The sequence below is a fragment of the Vanellus vanellus genome, assembly GCF_965231255.1.
Source record: "Vanellus vanellus genome assembly, chromosome: 3".
Lineage (NCBI taxonomy): Eukaryota > Metazoa > Chordata > Aves > Charadriiformes > Charadriidae > Vanellus > Vanellus vanellus.
The window spans coordinates 49,825,606-49,843,390 of NC_138907.1; the positions used below are offsets into that span (position 1 = coordinate 49,825,606).

At 36.0% G+C, this 17,785-nt stretch overlaps 1 protein-coding gene across 1 annotated transcript in view; it reads right to left on the reverse strand.

The window, feature by feature from the left end:
- Window positions 1-17,785, reverse strand: part of AFDN (afadin, adherens junction formation factor) — a gene marked incomplete at its 3' end in the record, with an annotated part of 130,818 nt that overhangs the window by 66,367 nt on the left and 46,666 nt on the right. Inside the window, exons 7-12 of the mRNA XM_082481149.1 lie at window positions 14,677-14,788; window positions 14,106-14,273; window positions 6,183-6,277; window positions 5,175-5,437; window positions 3,516-3,585; window positions 1,267-1,385 (exon numbers count right to left, since the gene is read on the reverse strand). Of these exons, the coding sequence (XP_082337275.1) occupies window positions 1,267-1,385; window positions 3,516-3,585; window positions 5,175-5,437; window positions 6,183-6,277; window positions 14,106-14,273; window positions 14,677-14,788 (827 nt within the window). The remainder of the gene's footprint in view (window positions 1-1,266; window positions 1,386-3,515; window positions 3,586-5,174; window positions 5,438-6,182; window positions 6,278-14,105; window positions 14,274-14,676; window positions 14,789-17,785) is intronic.

Below are 17,785 nucleotides of genomic sequence, written 5' to 3' on the forward strand. Positions count from 1 at the left end.
TCTGATCAAGATCATCTTATCAACAAGGATGTTCTGGGAGATTGTGACAATGCCTTGCTAGAATCAGGTAGCTGATGAGGCCCAGAGCTCTCCCCTCATTAACTATGCAAGTTGTTTCATCATGGAAGCCAGTCGAGTTGGTCAAGTGTGATTTATCCTTAGTAAATCCATGTTGCCTTTTCTTAACCACTTTCTTGTCCTTTCTGTACCTTAAAATAGCTTATATGAGGACTGGTTCTACAATTTTCCCAGGGCCTGAATTAATGCTGACTGGTCTGCGTTTTCTCAGTCTTCCTCTTTGTTTTTCCTGCAGATGGCTGTAGTATTTGCCCTTTTACAGTCATTCAGTACCTCTGATCTCCATGACCTTTCAAAGGTGAGACAGTGGCTTTGTAATGATGTCAGCCAACTCCCAGCATCTTTGGATGCATCCCACAAGGTCTTCTCTATTTATGATGGAAAATAGAGACAAATTTTGAAGCCATGCTAATATTAAAAGACATTGTCTAACAAGGAGTTGAGTCTTTTTGGATGGGCACAAACTGAATTTGAACAAGGTTATTATGAATACATGTGACTGAGCAGCTAGAAAATAGCATATGATTTCAAGTCAGTGTTTTCCACTATGGCTTTGGAAACAAACTGAATACGCAGGGTATGAAAAGTGCACTCTGTACCTGAAAAAGGGCATATGAGTAAAATCGGATAGCATTTATCTACCTAGTAACAGCCACTATATCATAAAAGCAAAAACCAAGAAGAAGGTGTTATGTGTATTTATAACTTATTTAACTTTACAAGGCAAGCATTCAGAGGTATCCAAAATTCTTGTTCATAAGACTCGCCAACAACACTACTGCAGAAATAGGAGTGACCTGGTTATTTCCCTCTCCAGAATAAATCAACATCATCTTGCCACTGACAAATGAAAATTTCAAGTAATTGTCCGTTTGTTATTAAAGGTATTTCATATGACATGCCTAACAAATCAACAACAGTGTGACATGACTATCAGCTTGGCTTTATAAAATGGGAACTACAAATAACCGAATATTGAAGCAAAGAAATTTTTTTTTTTAATATTTCCAAGTTTTTTGCTTGGGTTGTTAACCCTGGGTTTTATTTGGAGTGAGTTCTCAAAGGAAATCTCATTTTCCATAGGGAAAATCAGATATTTTAAAATATTTTAACACACTGCTTGATCTATCAGAGAAACAGAACCTGTTTTTTTCCATTATGAGAAGTAATGGATTACACATTGCCTACCTGCTTTCCTGTCTGCGGTAATCTTGCTGCTGGTCTATTCTAATCATTGGCTTCACCATTCCTCGTTCGGCTATGCTGGATGCTGATGATGTCCTGTCACCATCAAGCCTGCTGGTGCTCTAATTCAAAACAGCAGGACAGGTGCTTAGCATGCAAACATTGGATTAGCCAGTATTTGTGCCTGGCACTATTAAAATGAAGAAGTGTCAATTTGAGGCTTGAAAAGAGATGGGAAAATGGAAGAGAAAAGTACAGCACAATCCAGCAGCTCAGCAGGTGTTTTCACCACAACAAAGCATCTAAGAGCACACTTACAATTCAAAGATGACAATAGCCAGCTAGGAGCAGCTATTTCTTAATGCATTTAAAGAATATATAATGAAAATTTCAAACATCTTTAAAAGTTCCATAGTTATCAACACAAAGTAAGAATTAATTGTTAATGAAAACTTTAGCTAAGAGACAAAGTTAAACATATTAACAAATTTAGAACTGGCTACGCTACCCTACCCTGCTTCTGCAATAGCTCCAAATGTTTTACATTATTGATCCATGCCATAATTTATCCTGTTCTTAAGGAAAGTCTTATCAGCTAGACAGTATATAATTTTCCAAGACAAGAAGAGGCAATTCAACCTATGCAGTATTTTATGTACAATTTCATTTGTTTTCTTTCAGTGTCACAGGCTCCTTAATACGAAGCTTTAAATTTATGACTTCCAATTACATCAAACCCTATCAGGAAGGGAAGAAACATGATGCTTTAAGCAGCAAGATATGTAGCAATTATTTTTCACTATTACAGTTGAAAACAAAACATCAGTAAAATATGAAGTGTTTCCACATTTCCAAAGAAAATTCTAGGACTAAATAATTTGCTTTGACACAAGAAAACCTACCAAAAAGTGCATCTCAAAGCAAAAGTTTGAACAAAATAGTTTTTTCATCACCAGAATTCACAGAACTTTAATGAAAGTTATTGTTAACCTTTTCAAACAGAAAAGCAAACTCATAAGAGCAACAGTTAGAAAACAAGTGATTCACCAATGATTTAACAAGATGTCATGCGCGTTCTCGAACAGTACAACTCAAAAACCCCTTAAATTTTCCCAAGCTTCCCTAGGTCTACTGAAATTATTTTTCTAATGAGTCTGAAAAGAATGAGGTATGCTATACAATAATGTCAGAAACTCCAATTCTGAGCCATTTTGAGGCACTTTAAATAGTTTACAAAGTCTCTTCCCTCCCCTCCCCTCCCTCCTTCCAAAATGTCACTAAATAAGTTCCTATCAGAGGTAAAGAATGCATCCAAGATAAAAGCAGGCATTGTTACATACAAAGGTATAAAGACAGGATAATAACTGAATCAGAAGTCTGTGGCAAGAAAAAAAAAAAAATTAAGACTAACAAATGTATTCAAAAGCTATCAGAGTATTACTAATACCAACATGCCACACCATTATCACTCAATTTCTTTACAAGTATTTCTATTTGATAATAGTAGTAATAAAACATAAAAGGAAATGCATTTCTAGGACTACTACATTTCATACTGCTGAAATAATTCATTCTCTCATTTCATCTGAGGCATGTGGATCATAGCACCAAGAAATGCATTAACCATTGTGTCATTTTACTCTATTTCTTTGCTCCTGGAAAATGCAACTCCGGCAGAGAATTTATTAACAGAAAGACAGTGCAGAAAGAAAGCAAGAAAAGATTATCACCTCATAAAATGTTTATAACTATGACTGCAGAGACAGTTTGTTTAGTCAATGTGTGTACAGGAGCTCTATTAAAGTCAAAAGTCACATGCACTAAATTTTAAAAGCCTGGTTAAATTAAGATTGGACATCCTTCCACATTTTATATAAAACATTTATTTACCCTACCACCAATAACAATAATCATATACTAACCAACATGAGATAATGATGTATCATTTCTAATATGAATCTCTACCTGCATGTAATCTGCCTTCAATAGGTCAGTTTGGTGAGAAATGATTCCCGGCTTGAGGAATTTCCCTTTCTAAAAAATTTACTGCTCTTGGCATGGAATGCATGCCAAATGCTAACACAAACTTAAACAGGACAGTTTCGTGGGAAAAATAAAAATTAAAACAAATGCACGATACCCAAGCCCACCCACAACAGCAAGTGGCTGGAGAGAATGATGAACTGGGCACACTTCACCAAATACTACTAATGTTGTAATTTTGACCTAACTTACACATCAAAATATAATACCTTGCTTGCTGGTAATGCTGTTCCACTGTGAACATCTCCCTCCAGATCAAATGTGGTTTCCTGAACAGCTCTAAAAGCAAAATAACATTTCAAGTACTTTTCAGAAATTATATTGCTAAATATTTAACAAACAAGCAACACAGTAGCTAAAATTAGTAAATTAAAATTCAAGAGGTATACCATGAGTCCAGTTAATATTCACTTTATAAAACACTGTAGTAATTCTTTATATAAAAACACTACAAATATTTATACAGATAACTAAGAATCTGTTTTTCCAAAGGAAGTTACATTTTTTCCCAGTCAAGCGAGAAAATATAAATACACGTAAACATAAATAACCATCCTCAAACCAGGACAATAATATAAATACAAAACCACATAAAAATATATTCAAGGTATTGTATTCACTGTAGTAGACTTGATATACTTTTTTGCTCAGCTCTTCATTACTAGATGTGCAACAATCTTGACAATGTAAATCATTCATAAATCATAGTAATGCATTTTATTATCTGCTTATTCTAAAGATTTAAAAAATATTTGATTGTTCAAGCTGCAATAGCTCTTTGCCAGAGATTTTGTTGTTCAAATAAAGCTCTGCAGCAGTACAGTGCTTTGCAGTTGATTACGTAAACCTGCGAGAGCATTGGTTTATTGATCTGCAGGTTAGATGTAGAATGAACTCAAGATTTAAGCAGAAATATTACACGACAGCCAAACAGCTGGAAGTCTTCCTGCAGACAGGTCCCACAATAAGCACACGGTGTACTTCCATATTAAAATTAAGTGGAGAAAAAATAATAATGGTTAAAGTGTACATCTATATTAACTCAGAAGATTAGCCAGCAGAGCTGCTTTTCCTAGGTATTTTTCTCTCATTCATCTCCAAGCCAATTTGTTTCTTTTCTAAACTACAGTATACTACAATCGTAGCCTCATTTGGACCCAGACAGGATGGAAGATATGTTACTTTTTTTTTTTTCCATGCTATACAGCCTGATTTTAAGATTGTTTCTCCGGAATATAGCCAAACAGAATACCCAAGCCCCTACAAGTCACTGAATCTATAATCAGTATTTGTATTATGCCCCTATCAGAACATACAGAGAAACAACAGGATGGACTTCTGGACTGTTAGTCCTTGCAACACAGAAACGAGAAGATCAGTAATCACACTGTAAAAAGTGGTTGCTATATCAAGACATTTAGTTCCCTATCATGACAGTCTCATTTTGTGATTACCCTACTTAATTTCCAAATCCTTCTAGTGGAATTTTAAATGTAAGTATCTGAGAAAAAACAAAGACCAGACAGGCTCTCTGAAAGCATTCAGCAATTTCTTTACTTTTCACGGAGGTTGGATGAACTCTCAAATACATTAAAATAAGGCATTCCACTCCACTGTTTTTAACACAGAAGCAAGCATTAGGAAAACTTGTCTGAATACTTCATAATGAAAAGGACACTTGCTAATCCTAAAAAAAATCACAAGGTGGAGCTCAAGTATTAAAGTAGTTATTATATATTTAACACTTAAAAGCAGCTATTCAGAACTCATTCATAGTCTAGTCACAGGCCATTTGAATTGCTCTCATTCTCTATTTTTCCCAAGTTTTTCCCCTTCATCTCAGTGTGAAGAAAATAAATTTCACTCACCCAGTTTTGTGTCTTGGACCTTTGACCATAAGACTTGCATCAATAGGTCTTTTAGGAATAATATGGTCCTGAGTGGGATCCACAAACTTAAAAACATGAGATGACCCAAACTGAACCTTCATTCCACTTTGCAGCATAGTGGTTTCTGAAATACGCTGACCTTCCACATATGTTTCAGCATCAATGCTTCTTGGGGTTACAGTAACAACTCCATCCATATTAGTGAGGTCACAATGATGAGGCTGAATTCCTGGACCAAATAACTGGAAATAGAATTAATTAATGTGGAATAAAACTAAGTTACACAGCAGCAGAAATTAAAACAAAAAGATTGAGCTGCAGCTTACCCTATTTACAGACTAGTGACTTAACTTTGCTTGCTTATGAATTTAACACAGATGAGTAGTACTAAAATCAGTTGAGTTTCACTTCAGCTTTCCTTGCAACAGAAATAATAAAACACACATTTAACTAAAATGCGCAGCAGAAATCCCTTAATGAGAAGTTTTTCACTTTTTTGGTTACAGGCTGTTCAGAACTGTTTTCTTAGGCTTGTTTTGATGTGATATCTCACAATGCAAGTATTTACAAGTCAACTAACTGCACTGATGTGGACCCAGGGTGCTGTAAGAGACTCCCTGGCATGAACTTCATACAGCTATGCTTGTTTTACACATTTAAGAGATCCTACCTCACTAAAGAGGGTTGAGACTAGGACTTGAAAGCCATAAAGCAGTTACGATAACACTGATACGTACCATTTGATCCAGTGACAAAAAGAATACCCCATTATAAATAATGAAACCCTTACTTTCCTTTCCTCAAAAAGCAAGAGGGAGGAAATAAAATAAATCTGAGAGTTATGACCATTAACACAAAATAGCAGCAATATTTTACCCTTCTAGCTTTGAAGGGTAGTCACAGAGTATCTTACTAGTTTACACAATTATACATAACTGACCAGAGATAGGATCAGTTCTATCATCCGAGTCTGCTTTTTCTCCATACCTGAATGGAATTGTCATCAAATTTTTCAGTTCCAACTTCAGTGACACTTAATTGTAGACGATAGAGCTTTGGCTTATCTCTGGAGTCAGAGCCATCTGTATAACAAGTGACAAATATTAATTTGCAAGCTCTTAAATTTCAAGTCCTCCCACAATATTTCCACATTATTGCAATTTAGTTCAGAGTAGCAACAGTCACTAAAAAAATAACTGAGTGGCAGTCTTTCAAGATTTGTTGGGAACTTGTTCAATGTAGTGTAAAAAACACTGAATGCAGACAGAGCCCTCTCAACAGGGCAGCTGTTTTCTGCAAGTGCAAAGAACACAGTAATCAAGAATTACTATTCTGAACATACTTTGAAAACCTCTCTCTATTTCCTTAGCAGTTTAAGCAACACAATTTTTGTTAACCTCTAAGATTTTATATGGGTATACCAATATGGGTTTAAAAGATTTAGAAAATTAGATATCTGCAGATCTCTATAATAATAGTGGTTATTGATCTTACTAAAATTAGAGATTATCAGCAATATCTACGGTCAGGTGGCCAACATGCTAAACTTTCCTATTCATCAGATACTGAAATAGAGCAATATTAAAAGAGAATCTTACAAAATGTTTATCTATGACAACTTTAGTCCTGACATACAGGACTGCAGCACTTCTGGCCTTATCTTTGTAGTCCCATTGACCTATATTTTCATCTTGCAGAAGATGAGGTCAAAGATAAAGTTAGTCTTCCTCCTCCCCCCAGAAGAACATATTGTTCAAATAGAACAAAATTTTGCAAGATACACTGGATGCAGCACAGGATCTAGCTGCTTCCTTCACAGGCTACAACAGATGTCGTTTGGCATTCATACAAATCCTCCTCGCTTCCCAGAAAATACTACAACTTTAAATACCATCAGATACTAAACTAATACTGTCACTTCTGACTTCTCTCCAATTTCTCCTCCAAAGGGAGGATGCAAAAAAGGAAGGCTGCAAGACAAAGAATGTCCTACCTGCGGACATGAACAATGATTTCAAGTCATCCCCAAAAAGCATTAGAGAATTTTATTAAAGCCATGGCACATATAATGATACCGTCTTCAGTAGGACACCAGTCATCTTCAAAATTCAAATGAAAGTCAATATAAACAGAACCTCCATAAATCTAATTGTAAAATCCCAGCATTACTATCAGGATCTGCTTATTAAAATTGGAATGCAAGCTGTTTAACAATAAAATTTCACTCAGTTTATAAAGTCCTCTATCGATCCTTCCCTGAACAGTATTTAAAGGAATTAAAAGTCAACAGCACAGAGAAAACTTAGCTGTTAACAGCTACACACCAAGTAAAAGCAGAAAATACAAAGAAAGGAAGGCAAGAGTACAAAAGAACAGAAAACACAAAGTGAATGAAGAGAGGAGGAAGCTGGGTCATCAATGAAAAATAAGAGTTTTACATGGCTTTGACATGGAGAAAAGTATCATGTGTGCTCCTACTAATAAGCTTCTCCTGGGAGTGTTGTGATGCTATTGGGACATAAAAACATCAGGCAGAGGCAGTCCATAGACTAGTACCATAAATACTAAAGTTAAGTGCTGATACTATAGTAATATCCAGTTATTGAACGTATTTAGAATCATTATAATAACAGCAGCATGTCAACCATCACAAAAGAAGCATTAAACAGAAAAGCAGCAAGTCCTTTAAGCATTTTTCAGGTACAGGGATAAGCCTTTTATTTAATCCCAATACTTGGGTCTATAGAGACATACATCTAATATCACTGAACACTAAAAAACGTAATGCTAATACAGTATGTTCAGCAATTTCAATTGTGTGCAGTTTTTAATACTTAACAATGCTAATCGGAAATTTTATGGCTGCATCTTCAATGTCACCAAATGCAGACATGTAATATGCTACTGAATACATTTGGCTGCTTGCCCCCAATTCTCTAAACTGCTATTCTCTCTCCCCACAACTTACACATCAAAACCTAGGGTAGCTCCTTCATTTATTTCTTTATGAATCCAAAAGTCAAACATTTCCTCCTTGTACCTTTATCCCTGTTTGGTAAAACTGGCACCCAAAAGATACAAGATTCAGTTTGGAGGCAAGGACCCTTATTCAACATGCAAAAATACTGGCATTTCAGAAGTGAGTGGCATAAAAGTCTTAATTCTTAAGTCTTGTTCTTAATTTCTTATGGTGCTTTCTCCTAAGACCTTTATACATAGAGAATAGGCTTTACAGTCTTGTGATTTCACCCCTATACTAAATATACTTCCCCCGTCCCATACCTTTTCATTTTTGACATCTTAAAATAAAAAATAATAAAACAAAAAATCCTACATATTTCTGAAATCTTATGTAAAATACATGATAAAATACTATGTTTTTCAAGTGTTTATTTAAGATAACTTCTGGATCTCAGCACTTGTGAATAATCAATCAAGAAGCAAGTTCCTGCTAATAAACTTTTACCTCACACCACCGTATATCCTCAATATAGATGCATGTCACATAAAATGTGCTTTCACATGAGAAATCTATTTTAGTATCACAATGTTTCTGCTGAGGCAAATTAAGACTGTTTTGTTTCTCTGGAGTGTCCAACGTAACAAGAAAAAACTTACTTTAAAACCACAGCATTAGATACAAACACTTTTAATCCCAGGAAAATGAGAAAAATTGAAGGAGGTACTGAAAGTTATTTGGAGCATACATGTCATCATCCACCAGTAAAAGCCAATTTCTATAGTAAAGGTATCTTAATCTTGAAGAGAATTACTACAAATTCTAAAAAGGATGAAAAGCCTTTCTGTTCTAGGGGAGGGATGCAGGAGGGAAGGGAAGTTGCATTATACTACAGTATTGCATTACACTACAGTGTAAAGTCTTGTATTTCCTGTTTTTTAAAAGCTGGAAGCTCGCCTAAATGTTGTTTGGAATGCATTCCTCAACTGACTGCAGCAGGATACAGATTCTGCCATACCTGTAGCAAAGTCCCCGCTACCCAAACCATAACAGTTCAAGAAGGCTGTGCTTAGCCTCTAAGAATGAAACTTTAAAGACTTCTGATGGTTCAGAAAGGTGATACATACAATGTAAGTCATACAACTTAAGGTCCAGAATTTGTGGGGAGAAAAAAGGGAATAATGTATCTGGGGGTTTTATCTGACACAATAATTTCCTTTTAATTCAGAAATTTTAAAGGTCAAAGTTCTCAGAAAGGTGGGCATTAATAAACAATACAGAAGAGGCAGCAAGAGGCATAAGGAAAATGTATGAGTTCTGCACAAACTTGTTCATTTTATACGCGTGCATAAGTAAACACATGACATGGAAGAAAGATGGCCTGTATTCTATTTATGGCACTGAGGACTGAATAACATTAGCAGAGCTAAATAGATACAGAAAACATCTAGGGTTTTGGTTTGTTTTTTTTTTTTTTTTAAGCTTAGAAAATTGAATTGGAACGTGCCTCCAAGACACATGCTGAAGAAGCAAGAACTATGATTCAAGAGACCAAGTTAGCCACTATTGCATACATTAAACTTAATTATCTACTTGACAAAGCTTTTCCCAGTGACATCATATGAGGGTTCAAATAAACTTGGTACAGTTTGTATTTAAAATAAGTTTCACAAGTTATTTTTCCCCCATGACAGAAGTACATATACAAAATACATATACACCTGTGTATACTGCCTACTGCAGACTGAAAACTTGTATTTCAAAAAGTTGCCCTCAATCAGAAAGCAAGCCCTATCACCAAAGACCAGGCAGAAAACAATTATTTAGAAAAAAGCGTTTTTCAAAAAACACTAAAGCATGTAAATGTACAGTAAAAACTGCTACAAAACACACAGTGTAGAGTAAAAAGATGGATAGTAAATTACTATTCACCTACATTCACTAGTGGAATTGTCTATGCAAAACGTGTGAAAACTGTGGCTTTCTATCACTAAAGATGCAATACAAATAGTTTTCATGACTGGGTTTATGCAGTTACAAGTCAACATTCACACTTCAAATAGCAGCGTTCTAAAAAAAACTGTGGAGTGAAGAGAAGTGAACAGTCACTGTAAGCACATCAACTCAGTGATTCATAATACAAACGTACATTTTTGATCAACAGAAAGAGACAACACAGGCCTCCCTTCATGGATATATATTTTAAATGCATTACTTCACCACTAAAGGGTGAACCCTACACCACTTTGGAGATGATAATTTCAATTGATTTCACTAATCCAGTGCTTGAAATAATGCTGGGAAATAGTATCGACTTAAAAACAAACTAAACAAAACGATGAAGACCAGATCACAGAAAGCAACTAAGACCAAAGTTGAACAAAAACGTCCACATAAGGGACTGCACCTATTGACTTAAAAATTAGCTACATCCACAACTGAAAAGCAGCAGATATCCTGCACAAGTTCTCGAGCACTAAGAGTTTAGAGAGTAAGAAGTTTAAAGAGGTTGGTTGGGCAGATTTGAAATATGTCGAATTCAGGAGATAATTTCTGCTATTAAATTTCAGACAAAATGTGCACTTCCAGCAGAAAGAGCCAATAGCAAACATTTTGCGTAAAGAAAGATTCAGTGAGGAATGTGACAGACAACACAGCTTCTTCAGACTAATGTGTAAAAGTGTTACCACATATGATACTGCAGTTCTGTTCTCAGAAGGAAGGTTGGCCAGGAAAACCACGCTGGCCAAGGCTTTCAAGCTTTTCCAACCTCCTGTAATTCTTCTTTGAGTTGTTATGCCTGCACGTTCCCAGGATATCCCATTGCTGTAAATTCTACAGCTCTGGGTTGCTTTTTGTGTGATGAGACAGGGAGAAAAGGGAGAGCTTTTTGTCATTCTTCTCGGCTTTTAAATATTATGATAGTAATGTTAAATATATTAACTGAAGTTAATAACTTCTCTGAACTCATCAGCAGCCATATTCACAGATAACAGTATCAGTTATTCAACATACTGCCGTATCTCACTTCAGTCTATCAAGTCTATTTCTTCTACTATCAGATTCATCTGAGTTTATTGGTTCATCTACATGACTTGGAAGACAGAGACAATTGCTGACTGCCACGTTTACAGCCACAAGCTACTGAAGTGCATCCTCTACCGTACTGTGCAGAATCTGATCTTCAGTCTATAAAACAGTCACACAACAGCAACAAAGGCAGCTGTGGAGAAGCGGAAAAACAGGACATACTTCCAGTAGCAAACTTACTGAATTTGTGCAATTGCACAGGGCATGAAACTGAAGTCTGACAGGTTCTTCTGCAAGAATATAAACAACAAATGTTTTGACAGAAGGACACTTCTACAGGAGTTATTTCTGTTATAAATGCAAGTATTGGAACAAATATGCATTGTTCCAAAGACTGGACTCTAGAGTACCAAGACCTCTCTTTCACACTGAGATAAATCTTTAAGAACTTGTAATTTTTTTTTCCAGTGAGACACAACTAAATTTCAAGCTTTCTACTCAGTGGTCCAGTGTTCCTGCACAGCTCGTCTATGCTTATTAGTTCAGCACAATCTATGGAATTTTTCTGTTCTCTGGAATAATGATGTTAATGAAATGAAAGTCTGAATTCAAAGAGTTGAGCGCTAGAGGCATAAGTTTGAACAGAGTTCTTTAAACCTCAGTATGGTACTCCACAGCCATGAAAGAGTAAGCAACCCTGACAGAAATATAGTACTTTTAGAGCAGCCTGGAAAACAGGTGTTAAAAAACTAAGAAAAGGAAAACTTATTTTGGTAGACTTTTCACGATGAAGTAGAAAGTGGCTTTGTATTCTTGTCTATTTGGCCAAATCAGGACATATCTGCTTATTACTCTAAACTCTAAGCAGAATCAAAGACCCATACTGATTTGTAGGTTAGGTTATCAATTTCAAATGTTACAGATAAAACTGAACAAGACTGTACTGTCTAGTGTGGCTAAATCTCTTCGACATACACCATTAATGTTAGACAACACCACAACCCAGGCAGTAGAAATACCAAAGGATGCTATGGAACACCATAGACCAGAAAGTGAGGTCACTCTACCAGTGGTCCAAACACTATTTCACATAAAAATCATCACAGATTTCATCACTGCATCAATGCAGTCAAACATTGAAAAGCACAATTAACTTCCAGGCCATTTACCCAGTTCACTTTTTAACTATGAATTCTGCAAGCAGATGGATAAGGGGACGTTTTTCTTTCTACCACAACACTGCTTGTAAACCACCCTATGAAATTTAGTTGTTACCCTTAGCTGGAAGGTTGAACTCTTTGGATGATAGCACATTCATGATTTATTTGATGTTTGTTCACAGATAGAGTAACTAAAGGCAGCTGACAAGACAGATAACTACTTCACAGAAGCAGTCCCTTGGAAAAAAGTTAAGGTGAGCAAGGTAAGTCTTTCATTTGTCGAAAAGAAACAAAAGATTTACAGCCAACGATGTTTTTAGTGACTATTGAGAGAACAGTATTAAATATAGCGTTACCTTCATAAGCGTGATAATTGTAGTAGGCAAAGTGATTCCTTCTCCCTGGGGTTAGAAACACATGCAGAGGACCCAGGTGAAGGCAGCACCAGCAGGACAGATACCATGCAGAACATGCGGAAGAGGGCAGGAAAAGAAAAGACAGGAAAGGGTGAAACTGTAGCCAGAAAATGGTTATTCAATTTATAAGGATGAAGTGCATTAAACTCTTTCAACTTTAGAAACTGCATAGAATATAAAGACATCAGTACTACAAAGCTACTGAATGAAACAATCCTTATTGTTTAGAAAAGCAACAACAAGCTGTTAGAAGAAAAACATGAACAATAGGTCAGTCCCACAGGCAATGTGCAAAGACTTAGTACACAGTGTTGCCACCTGTGGCATTTCGGATTGTTTTTCCTCTCTCAGTTAATGGATGTCTTGCTACACTGCCCAAGCACAACATTTTAATACTAAAGCGACTAGGCTCCACGAAGAGTCAGAGTTTAGAGCACAAGAAAAGAAATCAAAAGTCCTATTAAAAGAACCCAAAATATTAATATGCAAATCAAATCTCAGAATATAATATAATAGATGGCACTTTTTTTTTTTTTGAGCTGCATATAACTAAATCACTAAAAATGAAAGTCCAAATCTAAATCCTTGAACATGAAGATAATCGAAATTAAGAGTAGAAGTTGCAAGTGTTTTATCAGTTGTTGTACTATAAACAATCAAGCTTCCCTGGCTGTTCCTAGATCATAAAATTAATTATAAACTACAATACAGCCCAGAGAGTTGTAATGATGCCAAAATAAAATCCAGCCTTGCTAGTGATTTGAAGGTTCCATACAGGCTGAAAAATGTTTAGCAAATAAGTTTGATTTAAAAATTCATGATCTTGTGCCAATAAAAACGTAGTTTTCATGTATGGCACTGTCAAATATATCTTACTAGGTATGCTACAGTATCCTTCTGAACATAAAACAAACCAGATTTAAGCAGTACTTTTCTGGTCACACTTCCCCCTCCCAGCCAAATCACAAGTCAACATGTTTAACTATTTTACTTATTATCAAGTTTAAAATCCCAAAATCGGAATCCCACATGATTTTTTTTGTTTTTGAAACACTTAAAACTTCATACTTGAAGCCATGCTAATAGAGACAAAGACTTAGTCAATAATTTCTCCCCTTTTTTTACTCCAAAACATTTGCCACTAAAATTTAAATATTATAACAATATGCAGCTCTACCTCTAGATAGCTCTAATTCGGAATCTGACATCAGAAGAACAACTGACGTGGCATTCACTTACACTGCCAAGAGACTTTCTTGTGCTTCTAATTGAAGTTTTACTTTTAGAAAATCTAAATGACCATGCAATAACATAATTCAGATTACTAGATAATCAAAATTCTTACCTGGGCTTAATTCTACCAGGTATGGTAGTTTCTCAGGAGGAAGGCAAGAGCCATAGCCAGACCCGTCAACTCTTTCCTTCCCCTTTAATGGCTTTCCATCAGTTATTTTCTTGGATTTCTTTGGGACATAATCAGGAGGCCGCCTTTTCAACTGAAAGACTAGTATTCCTAGAACACAATATTATACATCCTTTGAGTCTCACTATCAGTGAACAAGCACACATCCAACACCTATTAGTGTGTAAGCACTCCATAGGTTTACTTTCAGCTTACTAAGTTTCTGACACTTCTATATGTAGCTATTTTTAAGTTAAAACCATTGAAAAGATTAATAGCATACTTCTCCACAGTGGATAATTTAGGAACTTCAGGATAGACCTTCTACTTTCTAAAGATTTATTACTATAAACAGTGCTGAATGAAACAGTAAATAACTCTAAAAGCACCTAGTATTAAAAGTGCTTGAAAACAAACCACTAACATTTATGTTCCGATTTCTTACTTAACAGGGGGTCCACACCATGGCTTACAACACCCGAAGTACAAAAATTTCTTTAAGCTTTAGACATACCTTTATCACTAGGCCACTCCCTGAATATCTGCAGTGGACACTCATCATCATCAAGAATAGTTTCTTTAGCACCTTTATCATCAGAGTGCTGAGCACCAGGAGGCAGCACGACCTAGAAAAGACCCATTATCAGTTTTCAGAGCTGTTAGTGTACAATTAAAATAGAGGACTCAGGGGTGTATCTTCCAACGATTTTTTGTTTGTCCGTTTTTTAGTTTATAAAAAGAGATAAAGCAAAATAATTCAGTAACTTGAAATGCATTTTGGTTTCCAAGACTTTTTCTAACTCTCTTCTCTTCTCTCTTGTTACAGTTAAACCCCACTTCCCAGAACACCAGATATATTTAAAAAGCAAAGGAAAGCAAGTTACACTTAAGGTAGGCAAGACCACCTTCCAGTAAATAAAATTATTCCAATTTCTCAACAGCCAAGGGGAAGGAAAAAAAAAAAAATGATCTGTGGAGACGATAGTAAAAAATAAAACTGAAATTTCCTTTATTATCTCATGCAGTGGAATCAACCTTTCATTTTGCTAATGCCATTCCACTAACGTAACATGTATCTTAATGGAATTTTCACGGAATTTTCAGAGTTGGAAGGGACCTCTAGAGATCATCTAGTCCAACTCCCCTGCTAGAGCAGGATTGCCCAGAGCACATTACTCAGGACTGCATCCAGGCGCGTCTTGAAAATCTCCAGAGAAGGGGACTCCACAACCTCCCTGGGCAGCCTGTGCCGGTGCTCTGTCACCCTCACCGTAAAGAAGTTTTTCCGTGTATTTGAACGGAACTTCCTGTGTTCTAACTTCAGAAATGGTCTATCTTCAGAAATGGCAAGACAAGCTGTCAAAGAAAATGTCATGAGACCTCCTGCACCCTTGTCTTACCCAACTTTTACTTGGTCTACACAGAGACTAAGGGCACAACCGGAGCATTTCACACAATTACTTCATCCTGTTTAGCTTTAAGGAAGAACAAAAACTAAGCATACTTTGGGAACAGAACCACAGGCTGTCATACCTTTTACAGCTATATCCTGACAAGGTAGAGGAAGGGGAAAACCTCGATTCATGGGTTCTGACTCTGAAGGAGACACAGCCTCTGATGCCATGCACATTTGCATTACTACTCCTCACAGCAATCAAGCATAAAAAACAATGACAGGCAGTATTACAGTGTGTGAATACCTTCTAAGTTAAAGATAGATCTTTCAAATCTGAATAAAAAAATAAAATTAAATACACCTTACTCCCTCGTTTGTGATCCTAACAATGTTATTTAAATTCAGACAGCTCTTTTTTAAACAAACTACTCAAAATTATTCCCATGTCTGAACTATGACCCAGGTAACACCTTCCGAAGTAATACAGCTATTGGTTACTGCACCCTACTATGATGCAGCCCTCAAGAGGCTTTCTCCTCTTATTTGTCGCCTCCTTTCCACACCCATTTCAGTGTTAACTAAGTTCTCACAGATCCACCTCAAACATCCTTTCATCTTCTTCCAAGCAGGAAACAAGTACATTTAAGATCAAAAGTATGTAATCGAGTCATTGGCCTTTCCCTAAAACATTTTCTATGCAAAACCTGGCTAAACATAGGACTAATTAAATTATCTTTAATTAGATTTTCAAATAGACAAGATATTATAAAACAAGGAAAACATTAAAATGTATAAACCAAAGGGAAACAGAAACACATCTACACTAAAATCTGATCTTGCCAAACCACTCTTTCCTATTTCACTTCTCAGACTGTAAAATCAATTATACCTATGGCATAATTTTGATTAGCTAATTAAAGTAACACTGTATTTCAAGCTTTATTCAACAAGCAACAATTTTTAAATTCCAAAGGCCTCAAGATAGAAGGTAACTAGTTACAAAACAAGAACTACATGCATACCAGGGGCTGACCAATACTGGACTGGGAAGCAAACCAAAGAAAACCCAAATGCAGTCAAGTTAGAGGACAGATGAGACAGAAATACGTAAGTGCTGCTACCTGACCCTGATATTACTTCTGCCTTGGAACTTGGATGAGCATCTCTATTTGGCGTTGGGTCTAACGACACCAAAAGTAAACTAGACAAGTTAGAGAAGAGGGGTCCCAAAAGCACTAATCCCCTTGTCCTCTTCAGGAAGCGTGAGCCAGTAACTCAGATATGCCTCACTTAAAGAGTGTGACCTAACCTTTGGAATGACACAAAACACCACACCTGAGCCTATGTAGGCCAGAAGACTTCTAATCGTGATGAAGCCGTTTTCTAAAACATCTCTATGTTTTAGGCGAATGCTGCCTCAGTGCCAGCCGCAAAGCTGAAATTCCTACATTTTCAAATAACGGAAGAACATGGAAGTAAGCTCACATCATGATTGTGTTTTGGCTCATGGGTAGAGATTTGCTTTTATTTTAAAAAATAGAAGATGCAGTTAAATATCCTTTCATGAATTTGAATCCATACAGACTGCTGAGATCAGGCACAGATATTTCCCTGATTTCTGCAACGGAGTAGGAGATGGAGATGGGTAAAAACAGCTTAAGATCACAAGTCTTGGAAGCAGGTTGTCAGCTGACAACCTATGAACTGAAACAAACTCATAACACATAATTAGGAAGCATATACTCTGCTTCCTCATAACTCCATTCACGAGCATATACAAAATATCATAAAGTCATTCCAATCTATTTATTAATTTAAAATGCAGTGAAATATGCAGAAAATACAAGCTAAGAAATTTAAATGAAGCCCATAGCAACTAAGGACTTAACTTTATCTGTAGCTATTACTTGCCACAGTATTTGAGTATTGTCTTCTCTTGTTTATTTCAGCAAATGCCTTGGAAGTTATCAGATCTATCCTTAGCAGAAGTTTCACACACAAAAAAAACATGCTATAATAGGTCTTCAATAAGCTCTTTTGTCATTTTTATGTTTTTTAATTAAAAAATCCTCATATCTACTGTATGTTTTAATACATCTGCTTATTCAAGTGAATTAATCCTCAATTTTCTTTACAAGTTGGGAACACAGGCCCTGCATACACCCCTGAAAAAAAACCCAAAACAATGCAACTTGCTAAAAAAATATTTTAAGCCTTATGATGTCTG